At 45.1% G+C, this 16176-nt stretch overlaps 1 protein-coding gene across 9 annotated transcripts in view; it reads right to left on the reverse strand.

Moving 5' to 3' along the window:
• PTK2 (protein tyrosine kinase 2) overlaps positions 1-16176 on the reverse strand; it is a 252711-nt gene that overhangs the window by 6456 nt on the left and 230079 nt on the right. For all 9 annotated transcript variants that reach the window (XM_059995248.1, XM_059995242.1, XM_059995249.1 and 6 more), the window contains 3 exons: positions 11071-11133; positions 5412-5451; positions 4970-5076 (listed from right to left, as the gene is read on the reverse strand). In XM_059995248.1, coding sequence (XP_059851231.1) covers positions 4970-5076; positions 5412-5451; positions 11071-11133 — 210 coding nt within the window. The remainder of the gene's footprint in view (positions 1-4969; positions 5077-5411; positions 5452-11070; positions 11134-16176) is intronic.

A 16176-nucleotide genomic window follows, 5' to 3' on the forward strand; every position in this document is an offset into this window, starting at 1 on the left:
CAAATAAATAAGGCACCTTTTTTTCTAACTTTGAGCTCAGTTAAAGGAAATGAGATGGAATCACACATATTATACTAAAAGCCCCGGATTCATTCAGAGAAGTGATTCATCGTCCCCCCAGAATCATTCACCAAAAGAGAAGAATCCAGATATTTTACACCTCTCTGAGGATTTAGAGACAGCTGGCTAAGGGGTCCAGTGTTCTACACTGAGACTGTAAGAATTGCCACTTAGTTTGAATTTTGCAGTAAAACCTGTATGGCTCAGCTTAGTTGCCTTCAAACCACCTAATGGAAACGTGTGTTCCTTTTATGGTTATAAAAAGTGGGCAAATGCAAGTCTTCTTTACATGGACACCACCTGCTTCCAGAATGCTGCTGAGGTGGGAGCTGTGCGGGTGCAGCTCTGTTGGTGGGGGGCGGGCACTGCCCCCTCACCTGCAGCTGTGATGGGGGTGAAATGAAGGAACATATGTAAAACGGCCCGTCTCAGGGCCTGGGCACAGAGAGACTTCAACAGATGTTATCCAAGACAACATGTGAGCCCTGAAGGCTGCACAAGGGCCTCTAGGGAACCTTCAGCGTATTTAAAAAGTCGAACTGGCCACCCCAGGCACAAAAAGGACTGCGTATGGCCACTCTGAGAAGACTGAATGCCGGCACCCACTGAGACTGCCAGTGCTCAGTCTCTAACTCTGGGTGCCCATCCCTAAGCCATGAGACACAAGGGACGAGAACGTCCCATCACTGCACAGATGCGCACGTCTCACTCTTGGGCAAATATAAACCAAGCAAAAGCGCCCCCCCCAGGCTTCCCGATTCCTGGTCCAGAGTCGCACGCGGAGCGGGGTGTGATAGAGAGCTGGACAGACACACAGATACCATGTGCTTACCCTCCACGGCTATTGTCGAACGGAAGGTGAGGACAAGTTAAAGGAATTTATCAGAGAAAGGGAAAAAAGAAAAACAATATTAATAAAGGCAGCAGACAAAACCCCCGTAAAAACACACGAGCAGAACAAGAGGAGTGAGCTTCCGCCTGTCGGCTCCGTCAGCGGCCATCGAAGTGCAGCCGCTGGGCCGTCTGTTCAGGGCACCCGCATACTCAGTAGGGGTCTGCCATGCACCATGCTCGTTTTCACAAATAAATGAGGAAAACAACATGCAAAGCCCGAGAATGACAATCTGGCAGCCGTGCAAGAATCCAAAGAATTAAGGGTCTTTAAAAAGAAAGAAAGCGTATCTATGCTTGTATTCACAGAAAGCTGCCCACTGGACATCTGAGTGATTCTGGAGAAACTGCACACCCTCACTCCCTGGGCCTGGCCCCAACATCCAGCATCCCTGGAAATGGCCTTCGACCTAGCCAGCCTGCTGTAATGCAGATGCCTGGCTTGAGGCTGTGTTTAAAGATATCAGGAGCTTATTCTAAAAACAAAAACAAAACGAAAACATAAAACCCTTCACTTGAACCAGTTCTTATGGTTGGGTTCCCTTACTTTAAACTTAGAAACTTTAATTTTTTTTTTTTCTCTACAGTTTAAACCAAGCCTATTCTACTGTAACATAATAGGCAAAGTTAACTGAGAGAAATATGGATTTCTTGACCTTTCCTTAGAATTGTCTGAAAAAAGTATACCCTTTGGTATAGAAGTTTAGCAGAGCCCTAAGTTCTGAGGTCCAACCCTCCACACTGTGTATTTTCTGTGCACTAGAAAAAGGGAGGTTATTCATAGCAGCATCACTTCCAAGAGAAGCCGTGTCAGCATTTTATCTTCTGCACTGAGATGCTGAATGGGGCAGGAGGGCCAGTTCAAAGGGGATCAACGTAAAAGGCCGCATTTCCTCAGGAGGCGTGCCAGCTGGGGCTCCATCAGGAAGAACTACAGTTCTTGACTCCAGGAGGTGAGGGTGTTTGTTCTAACCTGTCCAAAGCTTCTGCTCTTTTGTGTTCACCCTTCACCCAACTGTCACAGAAACGCTGGCACAAAGCTTCCAGGGGCCATTCACAGGGACCCTCCCAAAGCACCAGCCTGGTGTGCAGAGACAGCTGTCACTGGTTTCCTACTTTCTGGAGCTTGACCACTTGGAGGCCCCTTGGCAGGCAGTTAGACACACCACTGCCTGCAGAGATACAGCCAATCCCAACCACTTGGGGTGGGGGGGTTCCTCAAAAACTCCGATAATTCAGAGCCGAAACATAAAGCCACCAGAGAAACTGAGACTGATCTCTGGCTATGAGCTGGACGAATTACTTCAGTTACACCCAGGTAAAGGTAAGCATTTCTGTATTAAAAGAGTACTGTTCTTTCAGGCTGGATTTGATAACCTCTACCAAACAGACATGTCACGAAGAAGCAGAGACATATACTTCACACTTACTAATTATTCAAAAATGTTTACTGATTGTATTTTTTTTTTTTTTTTTTTTGGCCGTGTTGGGTCTTCATTGCTGTGCGCAGGCTTTTATCTAGTTGCAGCGAGTGGGGGCTACTTTTCGTTGCAGTGCGCGGGTTCTCACTGTGGTGGCTTCTCTTGTTGTGGAGCACAGGCTCTAGGCATACGGGCTTCAGTAGTTGCAGCATGCAGGCTCAGCAGTTGTGGCTCACGGGCTCTAGAGTGCAGCTCAGTAGTTGTGGCGCACGGGCTTAGCTGCTCTGCGGCATGTGGGATCTTCCCGAACCAGGGATCGAACCCGTGTCCCCTGCATTGGCAGGTGGATTCTTAACCACTGTGCCACCTGGGAAGTCCCCTGAGTGTATTTTTAAAAAATATTTATTTATTTGGCTGCGTGGGGTCTTAATTGCGGTGCACAGGCTCTTTGTTGCAGCGCACGGGCTTCTCTCTAGTTGTGGTGCACAGGCTCACCAGTTGCGGTGCGCGGGCTCTAGAGCATGGGCTTAGTTGCCCTGCAGCATGTGGGATCTTAGTTCCCCTACCAGGGATCGAACCCGCGTCCCTGCATTGGAAGGCAGATTCTTAACCACTGGACTGCCAGGGAAGTCCCCTCCTGAGTGTACTTTAAGTAAGCACACTTAAAAGATTCCTTTCCATAAAGATTTCTACTTGCTCAATACCCTACAATAAGGGTATTTCCCAATTATATTTATTCAAATGTAAAAAATGAATATAGGTCAGAATTCTAAGCCGGTATCTGATCCGCTTTTAAAGTTGGCTTTTCACTGCAATACAAGCCCTTTTCAAAGGTTCTTCTTTTGCTTATGAAAAATGAAAAAAAGTTCATTAACCCAATTTCTCTTTCCTTTTAAAATTTATGTCAAGAAACCACACTGGGAAAGGGTGTGCCCTCCGTTGCTCCTCTGTGGTGCTAGTGGAGCTGCAAGGAGGCTTCTTGGGCCTGGAGGCCCAGAAGCTGGGGGAGCCAAGCCCCAGGCAGCCCCCAGGACCAGCACCCTGGTTTCCAGGAGCTGACTGCCTGACCCTTGGTGCAGGGGCGCCTCTGGCACCGTGGTTCCTGTGTTAGGCTCCGCAGGGAGCAGGCTGGACCCAGACGGTGCCAGCTGCTTCACTACTGGTCACCGCCCTCCAGCTGTAGTCTGGCTCGCAACTGGAGATGACATTTTCTCTGCCTGGGGACAACCTCTCTGATTCGCTAAGGTGGCAATACATCTGCTTCTATCCAGGAATCAGCCGCTTGGCTTTGGGGGTAAACCTGGAGCAGCAGCACATATGTGTGTGCGGAAAGCCAAGTCTGCCACTAAATGCTGGTTCAGCTATGGGGAGGCCGTAACCTCAAACACGCCCTTTAACCTCTGGGAACTGTAGCGGCCTCATGTGACAGGTGGGAACAATAATAAGCCCACCAATTCCGCGAGGCTGATGTGAGGATTTGAAATACATGGGGCAGGTTCTGCCACAGCAGGTGGCACTCAATGAATGGTGGTTATTAGTGAAGCAAAGTTTATCTTAACTGATCCCATAGCTATTGAATTCTAAGATGTACCTTTTTCTATGCACCACGAAGAAGGGAAAAAAATGCCAGTTAAATCAACACACCCTCTTGATTTTAGAGATATTAAAATGTGAAGACAGGGACTTCCCTGGTCGCGCAGTGGTTAAGAATCTGCCTGCCAATGCAGGGGACACGGGTTCCATCCCTGGTCTGGGAAGATCCCACATGCCACGGAGCAACTAAGCCTGTGAGCCACAACTACTAAGCCTGCACTCTAGAGCCCGTGAGCCACAACTACTGAGCCTGCGTGCCACAATTACTGAAGCCCACGCGCCTAGAGCCCATGCTCCGCAACAAGAGAAGCCACCGCAATGAGAAGCCTGCACACAGCAATGAAGAGTAGCCCCTGCTCGCCGAAACTAGAGAAAGCCCGCGCGCAGCATCGAAGACCCAATGCAGCCAAAGATAAATAAATAAATAAATAAATAAATAAATAAATAAATAAAATGTGAAGACAAAGTGTATCAGAATTGAGAAGTAGGACATACTTTGAGAGATAACTGACCTAATGGAGAGTAGAGGGTATCCCTCTCCTTAAAAGGGCACACAGAAGAGGAGGCTGTGGTCCCCAGCACATGCTGCTTTACACACGCTGGCCCCAGATGGCAAAGGATGGAAGTCGCCCACTAGGCCACACTGACACCCTCAGAGACAGTGAGCCTACAGAAGGCCTTGCTTTCCCCAGGCGTCCTGGTTTGATTCATTTGTAAAACCAGAAGCCACCCCAGCACTTTTATCTCAAAGAAACATTCTGTCTGATAAGAGGAAAATGTCTTCAGAAAGTTAAGATCTGACTGAGGCCCTAGAATCTATCACATGAGAGAAAAACAGAAAAGAGAATTTTCCAGTAAAGTCTGTCCTGACTCAGAGGAGTCTGGAGCCGACCAAGGAGCCCTCCAGTCCCACCGAGCCCCAACCCCACTGCACATCGCAGGGTCATCGCCCAGAGTGAAAGGCTCCGTGGGGTCCTGGGCTGCGCACAGGCCTGGGCGCTCACCTTGACACCCTCGTTGTAATTGTCCCCGGGGCTGCCGAGGCTGGCGAGGCTGCTCAGGTGCCCAGGGGCTCCGGGACGCGGTGGTTTCTTTGGTGGAGCTGCAGGATCTGGTAAAGGAATGAGTCCCATTACTCAACGTACATTAATGAAGAGAATGGAGACAACCCCCAAACAAACAAACACGGATTCATGTTATTACAACAGAAGCTAATCTCAGAGAGGGCTCCCTACAGAGGTGTTTCTGCTGCATTAGAGCAGTAAAGTCTGTTTTCCAACATTCTAGTCGTGGGCTGAATTTGGTAAACATCATACTTGCTATGGTCTGTAGGGGGAAGAGTGTTAACAAAACATGAAGTTTTTCAAAACTAAGAAACTATACATCAAAACCCCCTCCCTCCAAATTATACAAATTTTGTGACACTCGGTTCATTTCTTCATTTACCTGGTTTGCCCACAGGCTGATATATGTGCTGGTTTCCAGTCTGTGGGAAAAGAAAAAGCCAGGTCAATGCAGCAGGGTGCACAACAGGATAACGGCCTCCCCTTCCCACCCTCTCCACCCACCCCCTTGACCCCTGGGCTAAACGCTGGGGTCAAAGACCAACAAGATGGGGGAGGGGCCAGCCTTCAAGGCCTCAGGTGGGGACAGGGGATTAGATTAGGCTAATAAGCAAATAATGCCAATGGGGTATGGGATAAGGGCTGCCATAGGAGGAATCACGATTGGAACACGGTCAGGGGTGGTCACACCAATTTCAAATTTTCTTTAAAGAAATTATGCCCATGGAGGTCTCCAGTTCAACTTCATGGGTGTGAAATCTGTCCTGTGTCCGGAAACTCTCCCCCACCCCCTCCTTCTCTGATTACAAGAAGGAGTGCCATCAGGGACAATGACAACGAGAAGAGGCTTCCGAGCACTGGGATGTCTACGTTGTCACTCTCACCTGAAGAACCTGGTGTGACACCTCCATCCGTTCTGGACCAGCCACAGGCCAAGCCAGGAAGCCAAACCAGCCCAGGCACAGGGAAAAAGGCAGGTTCACATAGGACCAGCCCTAGTCTAGGGTGCCACGCCTGCAGCTATGATTAGAGCCACTTATCCTAGGCTGACTGAATGAAAAGAAGTATCTTCAAACTATATCGTACTTTTGAAAAGAGGGACTTTCCTTGCTTATTTTAAAACAATAAACTGGCTAAAACACATATACTTCAAGGTGCTTTACTTTTACTGAGTAGACATCCACTTCTTTAAAATAAAGGACCATGAGACGGCACACAGTCACAACTGCTCCTTGCCCAGGATCACGGCTGCTTCCACCAGGCCACTGAACGCTCCCGATTTTAAAGACTAGAAAAACCCTCTGAGCGGGAAGGTGTGAGGAACAGGCTTCCTTGACACAGTGGGAAGTGGGCCAAAACCTTGCAAAGAGACAGGCTGTGGCTGTGCTGTGTTGTGCTCACTGACCAGCAGTAAAAAGACTTAAAGAATTTCCTGATACTCAGGGAACAAGAAAGTGCGATAATTAGAAAATCCTATTCTCAGAACTTTCTGGATCAGTTCAACAGATGTTATGTATGTCCCTGTGCGCAGAGGCTGATGGGCTGGGCAGTGGGACGGGCCGGGCTCTGGTTCTGCTGCGTGTGCAGTGCTGGCCTTGGAGGAGTGAGTCACTCACCGGTTTGAGGCTTTGGTTTTCCCATTTGAACGCGGAGGCTAGTGACACTTACCCCCTATGGGGGAGTTGTCACAAAATGAACATGCTGCCAACTTGAATATTATTTTGAAAATCTAAATAGTTTTTATTTTTACTTTTTATGCACACAGACAGGATCAATTTCCATGAGGCAGTGACTAGTGTCTATTAACTAGCCCAGACCTACTGACAGTCTACACTGCTTTCCAGCCAAACGCTTCTCCCTGAAACTGGGGCCCATTTTCAAAAGTGTTAAGTTGGAGCACTTGGAGAAGTGGGCCAAACCATACAGTTATCTTAGCAAAGCACAGAAGCAGAAGAGCCAGCAACCGTCAGTGTGTGTTATGAGCCCCACAGCTTAACCCAGACCCTGGAGGGGAGAGGCCTGCAGAGCAGGCTGGCGCCTGGTCACGCTCTGAGTGCCCTGTCCGGCGTCCGGCATGGGGACCAGTGACCTTGGGCAAGTTTCCTACGAGCCTCAGTTGACTCATTTGTGGCGTGTGGATGGCACGGCGCCTGACCTGACAGGAGTGCTGAGGACTTATGAGGTGACAGGAGGGAAGCACCCAGCGCAGCACCTGCTCCATCAGGACTAAGCGCTCCTACTGTCACCCAGGCCTGGTGTGTGGCAAGTACTATGAGATCACAAGCGGCCCCGTCATGCGTCGTCTGTTTCACAAAGTGTTTCTCAATAATCCTTCTGTCTCATCATTCATTCATTCATTCATTCACTCCACATACGTTCTGGGTACCTTCTACATGCCACATCTTGTAACAGGATTTTCCTTTTCTAAAAAATGTTCCTATTAGTGATGTTATAAATAGCTGGTTCCTTGAATAGGGTTTACTTTCATGCTTATTCTCACTCTTTCCTCTTAACAATTTGGGACCAACTGCTCAATACGTTATCATTTTATTAACTGAAGAAGTCTTGGGCTTCCCTGGTGGCGCAGTGGTTGAGAGTCTGCCTGCCGATGCAGGGCACACTGGTTCGCACCCCGGTCTGGGAAGATCCCACATGCCGCGGAGTGGCTGGGCCCGTGAGCCATGGCCGCTGAGCCTGCGCGTCCGGAGCCTGTGCTCCGCAACGGGAGAGGCCACAACAGTGAGAGGCCCGTGTATCGCAAAAAAAAAAACAAAAAAAAGAAGTCTTGATGCACACTGTAAGTTACAGGTGTACAGTATAGTGATTCACAATTTTTAAAGGTTATGCTCCATTTGTAGTTATTATAAAATATTGGCTATATTCACTGTGTTCTACAATACGTCCTTGCGGCTGATTTTTTTTGGCTGCACCGTGCGACTTGCGGGATCTTAGTTTCCTGATGAGGGATTGAACCCGGGCCCTAGCAGTGAAAGCGCCAAGTTCTAACCACTGCATCGCCAGGGAATTCCCACTGTAGCTGATTTTATACAAAATAGTTTATACCTCTTACTCTCCTACCCTCGTATTGCCCCTCTCCACTGTTAACCACTAGTTTGTCCTCTATATCTGAGTCTTTTCGTTATATGCAGTAGTTTGTAAGTGATACTATACAATATTTGTTTTCTGACTTATTCACTTAGCATAATACCCTCCAAGTCCATCCATGTTGCTGCAAATGACAAAACTTCATTTTTTATGGCTAAGTAGTATTCCATTGTATATATACACCACAGCTTCTTTATCCATTCATCTGTTGATGAACTTGGGTTGCTTCCACATCTTGGCAATTATAAATAATGCTGCTATGAACACTGGAGTGCATGTATCTTTTCAAATTAATGTTTCTGGTTTTTTTCGGATATATGCCCAGGAGTGGGATTGCTAAATCATATGGTAGTTCTATTTTTAGTTTTTTGAGACCTCCATACTGTTTTCCACAGTGGCTTCACCAATTTACATTCCCATCAGTGTACAAGGGTTCCCCTTTCTCCACATCCTCACCAACATTTGTTATTTGCGTTCTTTTCGATAATGGCCATTCTGACCAGTGTGAGGTGATATCTTACTGGGCTTTTGATTTGCATTTCTCTGATGATTAGCCATGTTGAGCATCTTTTCATGTGTCTGTTGGCCATCTGTATTTCCTCTTTGGAAAAATGTCTATTCAGGTCTTCTGCCCATTTCTTAATTGGGTTGCTTTGTTTTTTCTGACATTGAGTTGTATGAGCTGTTTATATATTTTGTATATTAACCCCATATCGGTCATATCACCTGCAAATATTTTCTCCCATTCAGTAGGTTGTCTTTCATTTTGTCAATGGTTTCCTTTGCTGTGCAAAAGCTTTTAAGTTTAATTTGGTCCCATTTCTTTATATTTGCTTTTATTTCCTTTGCTTTAGGAGACAGATCAAAAAAATATTGCTATGATTTATGTCAAAGAGTGTTCTGCCTATGTTTTCCTCTAAGAGTTTTATGGTTTCTGGTGTTATATTTAGGTCTCTTAAAAATCTTTAAAAACTTTAGAAATTTTTTTGTTTCCTTTTGTTTCCGATCTTAAAGTCTTTAATCCATTTTCAGTTTATTTTTGCATATGGTGTTGGAGGATGTTCTAATTTCATTCTTTACGTGTAGCTATCCAGTTGTCCCAGCACCACTTACTGAAGAGACTGTCTTTTCTCCATTGTATATTCTTGCCTCCTCTGTCATACCTTAATTGATCATAAGTGCGTGGGTTTATTTCCAGGCTCTCTATTCTGTTCCATTGATCTATATGTCTGTTTTTGTGCCAGTACCTTACTGTTTTGATTACTATAGCTTTGTAGTATAGTCTGAGGTCAGGGAGAGTGATTCTTTCAGCTCTGTTCTTCTTTCTCAAGATTGTTGTGGCTATTTGGGTTCTTTTGTGTTTTCATACATATTTTAAAATTATTTGTTCTAGTTTTATAAAACATGGTATTAGTATTTTGATAGGGAGTGCACTGAATCTGTAGATTGCCTTGGGTAGTATGGTCATTTTAACAACGGTACTGCTTCCGATCCAAGAACACAGTATATCTTTCCATCCATTTGTGTCCTCTTCAATTTCTTTCATCAGTGTCTTCTACTTTTCCAAGAACAGGGCTTCTACTTCTTTAGGTAGGTTTAATCCTAGGTATTTTATTCTTTTTGATGTGATGGTAAATGGGATTGTTTCCTTAACAGGAAACAATGAACAATAGTTCATTCTTAATCTACAGATATGTAACAGATTTCTGTATATTAATTTTGTATCTTGTAACTTTACCGAATTCACTGATGAGCTCTAGTAGTTTTCTGGTGGCATTTTTAGAATTTTCTATGTAAGTGTCATGTCATCTGCAAACGGTGACAGTTTTACTTCTTCCTTTCCAATTTGGATTCCTTTTCTTTCTTTTTCTTGTCTGACTGCTGTGGCTAGGACTTCCAATACTATGTTGAATAAAAATGATGGGAGTCAGCATCCTTGTCTTGTTCCTGATCTTAGAGGGAATGCTTTCAGCTACATGTCATCTTTCCAATATAAAGAGTGAGCACTGCATGTGGAGATGTTAACCGGGGAACAGTGTGATTTTGCACTTGTGGACTAAGGAATGCCTAATATTCTGTCTGTAGAGCCCATTGTGCCAGCATATCTTATGGGAAATGCCAAACCTTCACATGCTGGCAACTGAACACGTCTTCTAGGGGCCAGATATTAGGGGGAGCTGGATTTCAGAGCACAGACTAGGGAAAACTATGCATCTCGGAGCTGGATGACGACACAGTCTAATGTGTGTATGTATGTGTATCCACGTGTGTCTAGAAATGAAATGGTTTATTTCTACTCATAAACCTTATTAGGGTGGATGGAGAGTTATCTCCCTAAGTCCGTTACCCAGCAAGTGCACGTTTCTCCTCTTTACTGGGGATTTCTTTAAGTTTTAAAGAAATCTGCATTTATTTTAACCAGATATCTGCTAATGGAAATCATAACAATTTAAAATACTCTCCCCTGAAGACCAGGGAATATTTCTAGTGGGCTTTAAATATATTTGGAATAATGATAATAAGCTAGGTCTTTAAAGAGAATTTCAGTCATTTCCCCCTACAACACCCAGCAGAAAAAAATCTTGCTTGAACAAGTTTTCTGTGACTGACTGTGGAAACTTTCATAAAACACGAAACAAGAGTATAAAAATTTAGCAGATGACAACTTGCTGTAGCAACAATTTGTGTACGTATTTCTTTAGGACACAGAGAGTTCAGCTTACTATTGAAAAGAGTGTATTAGTAATGGGGTAGAAATTTTTCTACCTAAACACGCATGTTGGGCTGTGTACTGTAAGTTTTAATAATCTTGGCTAAAACGTTGATTTTAGTTATAGAATGAATTATTGTGTTCCATATGACAAATGCTAGCAAGCTTGGATATCCCAGGACACAAAGTGGTCCAGATCCTGATGAGAACGTGGGCGGCTGCTTACCGGGCCCTGAGGACCTCCATCCTCCCTGTCGATGCTGCCTCGAGAGAGCCGCACGTCAGGTTTCTAGAGAAACGAAAGCAAACCGAACAGTTTCATTCTTGGTTTGAAAATCACTGACATATTTCTGTACTAAGTTTCTTCCTTTTGTAACACAATTGTCCTCTGAACAAGAAGAGTTAAAAGTTCCCCAGTTTCACAAAATTCTCAAAGCCCAGTGGTGACAAGCCCAGGTCAGCTGCCCCAGCAAAGCCCCTTTCTCTGCACATGTGTATAGCTAACAGGACTGGCACCTGTGCCCTGACCCCATATGACACATGAAGGTGTGCACTCCACCTCTCCTCCTAGCAGCAAAGCGAGTTTTCTTCACCTAGAAAATCCCCACCCCAGGAGGAGGCACCAATGCCCGCTTCCTGGCACGTTAAGGCTTATATGTACTTGGCTGTCTTGCCAAAGCAGCAAATGGTCCAGTGACAAGTTTTCCCCCGGCACTGCATCCAGAATACAGAAACCAAACAGAAATCTTGACTTCATATAAGTAAATGAATTTCACTAACATAAGATTAACAAAGTAGGCCACATGCTGTCAAGGTGTGGAGCTTGGTAGGTTTTCTCCTCGTGAAAGCAATGCTGTGAGGCGGCCCCAGCCTGCCCCACGATGGCATGGATTTCACGGAGTCCCCAGGAAGCCACACCGACTCCTGCCCCCTGCCCCCGCCAGGCACGCTGGCTGACCGCTCATCTCTTAGACTCTGCCAGTCTGCTGTATCTTACAGACCCTCTATTTGGCAGAGATCAGGCAGTCACAACTTCCTTGTTAGGCAAAGAACGTCTTGACATCTGATTCGTCGTACTTTCTACACCTGAGGAGGGCCCAATGCTGAGGACACCAACCGCAAGCACCTGTCGGGGGTGTTGATGGAGAAACGAGCTTCGTCTCTTTCTTTTAAATGTGTGTTTTCAAAAGTGAAACCATGTCATATAATTCCATAACCTTCATATAATATTATACGGTGGAAATTGGTAAAAACGTTAGAATACTGTATAATATTCCAGAGCATGAATGTTGTCACACACAGAGAAAGGTGGAAACAGCCTGGGCTCTGGCAGTAGCCATCGGGGTTCAGGTCAGCCTCCGCCCTTGCCAGCTGTGTGACCCAGGCCTCAACTTCTTCATCTCTAAGATGGGGCAATAACAGCACCTGCCATGCACTACCCCAATCCTTGTCAGGATTAAACGAGTTAATATTGGCAAAGTACTGAGTCACTGCCATGTACGTGTCAAGTAGAATAAACAGTTATCCTGCTGTTTGTTGAACATTTGGGCCATTTTCAAAATTTCAACTGCATAAGTAGGCTGTGGGTAAACATCTTTGTACACAAATCTTTGACTAAATTCCTGATTAGTTCCTGGGGACAGATTTCTAAGAACTGAATTACTGAGTCACAGGGTTTAAACATCTGAGAAATTGAGCGTATCAGCCGCCATGCTGGTCCTGCCTTGGTCCGCGATGGACTTGCCCCAGCGCTGCTGGACTTCACTTAGAACTTGCAGTCAATCAATAAACAAAATGCCCCTCCCCCTTCCTTAAGTAGTAGAACGTCTCTGTTTCGTCTCACAGATGCTAAGCTGCCTTGGACAAGGTTCACCTCTCCTAACCCATTTCCTCACCCACACAGTTATTATAAGGATTAAGTAAGTGCTTGGCACAGAAATGTGCACATATGAGATGGTTAGTAAATATGTGCTGAAGGAATGCATTAATAAAAATGCAAAGGAGAAAAGATTTTACAGAGGAGGAACGTGAAGCTTAGAAAGGCAGAACCGGTTGCTACAGGCGACACGAGCTGGATTCAATCAGGCAACAAATATTTAGTATCTTCTATGTGCGGAAAATATTTTATTTACATTTTTACTTAAACAAAAGCTGTTCATATATTGTTTGCTTATAGAGTAAGGTGCTGGGTTTCATGTATTTACATGAATTATCTATTTTTACTTTCATATAAAATACATGAAATGGCTTATTTTTCTTTATGCACAACAACTCCCCAATGATATACTTTTCCAAAGACAGAGTTTCAATCTTTTTTTTTTTTTTTTTTTTTTTTTTTTTGCGGTACGCGGGCCTCTCACTGTTGCGGCCTCTCCCGTTGCGGAGCACAGGCTCCGGACGCGCAGGCGCAGCAGCTCATGGCTCACGGGACCAGCCGCTCCGCGGCATGTGGGATCTTCCCGGACTGGGGCACGAACCCGTGTCCCCTGCATCAGCAGGCGGCCTCTCAACCACAGTGCCACCAGGGAAGCCCCAGCGTTTCTATCTTAAAGGAGGCCTATCTATGTAAAGTCCACTTGTGTTCCATGAATAGAAATATTTAAGCGTTTTCCTCATATAGTCGACAGAGCCTGTCTGCATAAAGGTGTCATGCTGGGAACTAAAGAGCGATCTAGCCAAAGACAGCCTGTCAAAAAGAAGAGATTCTATTATTGTTTCTGCTACTGGGTGAAGCTAAATTCTCCTGTTTTCCCCTTACAGAATATTCTAGATCTCTAGCCCTCTGGGGCCCACAACCAGCTGCCCCAGTACCCAGCCCCTCTTATCAGCAGGCTGGCAGCCACTGGACAAGGCAGGGCCAGGCAGCCAACAGGGCTGGGCCAGCCTCACCTACCAGCTGCCCACGGTAGCTGGCCCAGCCACAGCAGAAGGACCCACACAACCCACACATGGGACAAAAGCATACAGCTCTGGTGACCAAAGGGGAGGGTGCTGCTGCGTTCCACAGGATGTCTCTTACATAAGGCCACTTCTCCAAGATTGAAAAAATGTAACTGACCCTTCCTAATACACAGAGATAAACACAGACAATTAGGCAAAATGAGGAGACAGAGGAATTCCAAATAAAAGAATAAGACAAAACCCCAGAAGAAGAACTAAGCAAAGTGGAGATATGCAATCTACCGAAGAAAGAGTGCAAGGTAATGATCATAAAGACGGTCAACAAACTTGGGAGAAGAATGGGTGAGCACAGTGAGAGTTTAACAAAGAGTTAGAAAATACAAAGAAGCACCCAACAGAGCTGAAGAATACAATAACTGAAAAAATACACTAGAAGGAATCAACAGTAGACTGGATACAGAGGAATGGGGAATGGATCAGTGAACTGGAAGGCAGAGCGGTGGAAATCATCCAAGATAAACAGAAAAAAGAAAAAAAAAAGAGGATAGTTTGAGACCTCTGGGACAACATCAAGCATACTAACATTCAAATTATAGGGGTCCCAAAAGGAGAAAAGAGAAAGGGGTGGAGACCTTATTTGAAAAATACCATAGCTGAAAACTTCCCTAACATGGGAAGGGAAAGAGACATCCAAGTCGAAGTACAGAGAATCCCAAACAAGATGAACCCAAAGAGGTCCACACTAAATACATAATTAAAATGGCAAAAACTAAAGATAAAGAGAGAATCTTAAAACCAGTAAGAGAGAAGCAACTTGTTACGTACAAGAGAACTGCCATAAGACTATCAGTTGACTTTTCAACAGAAACTTTGCAGAGGCCAGGAGTGGAACCATACATTCAAAATAATGAAAGGAAAACACCTACAACCAAGAATACTCTACCCAGCAAGGCTATCATTCAGCTTTGAAGGAGAGATAAAGAGTTTAACAGACAAGCAAAAGTTACGTAAAAGAGTTCAGCACCACAAAACTGGCTTTACAAGAAATGTTAAAGGGACTTCTCTAATCAAAAAAGAAAAGACCATAACTAGAAATATACAAATTATGAAAGGAATTCCCTGGTGGCACAGTGGTTAAGAATCCGCCTGCCAATGCAGAGGACACGGGTTTGAGCCCTAGTCCAGGAAGATCCCCACGGAGCAACTAAGCCCACGTGGCACAACTACTGAGCCTGCGCTCTAGAGCCCATGAGCCACAACTACTGAGCGCACGTGTCACAACTACTGAAGCCTGAGTGCCTGGAGCCCATGCTCCGCAACAAGAGAAGCTACCACAGTGAGCCTGCGCACTGCAAGGAAGAATAGCTCCCGCTTGCCTCAACTAGAGAAAGCCCGCGCAACAACGAAGACCCAATGCAGCCAAAAAAATAAATAAATAAAAGTAATAAAGTTTCCTTTTAAAAAAAAAGTATTAAAACGAACAAACAGGGGCTTCCCTGGTGGCGCTGTGGTTGAGAGTCCGCCTGCCGACGCAGGGGACACAGGTTCGTGCCCCGGTCCAGGAAGATCCCACGTGCCGCGGAGCGGCTAGGCCCGTGAGCTATGGCCACTGAGCCTGTGCGTGCAGAGCCTGTGCTCTGCAACAGGAGAGGCCACAACAGTGACAGGCCCGCGTACTGCAAAAAAATAAATAAATTAAAAAAAAAAATAGAACTATCATATAATCCAGTAATTCTAGTTCCAGGTATTTTTCTGAAGAAAACCAAAAAACTGCTTTGAAAAGATATATGCACCCCTACGTTCACTGCAGCATTATTTACCATAGCCAAGATATGGAAGCAACCTAACTTCCCACTTATAGAGGAATGGATAAAGAAGATGTGGTACATATACACACAATGGAATATTAGTCGGCCGTAAAAAAAGAATGAAATCTTGCCATTTGCAACAACACAGAGGGTATCATGCAAAGTGAAGTCAGTCAATCGGAGAAAGACAAATACTGTATGATTTCACTTATATGTAGAATCTAAAAAAACAAAAAACAAATAACCTCCCCAAAACCAAATGAACAAACAGAACAGAAACGGACTCACAGATACAGAGAACAGGTGGTTGCCAGAGGGGAGGGGTGGGGGGGATGAGTGAAATAGGTGAGGGAGATTAAGAGGGACAAACTTCCAGTTATAAAATAAATGGGTCAATGAGATGTAATGTACAGTGTGGGAAATGGATTGGCTAATACTGTAATAACTTCGTATGGTGACAGATGTAACCAGACCTACACTGATGATCATGCTGTAATATATAAAAATACTGAATCCCTGTGTTGTACACCTGAAACTAATACAATATTCTAAGTCAATTACACTTCAAAACAAAATATTCTGGATCTGAAGATAGTAATACTAAAGACAGAAAGGAGGCAAAG

Source organism: Delphinus delphis, chromosome 17, assembly GCF_949987515.2.
Source record: "Delphinus delphis chromosome 17, mDelDel1.2, whole genome shotgun sequence".
NCBI classification, from domain to species: Eukaryota; Metazoa; Chordata; class Mammalia; order Artiodactyla; family Delphinidae; genus Delphinus; species Delphinus delphis.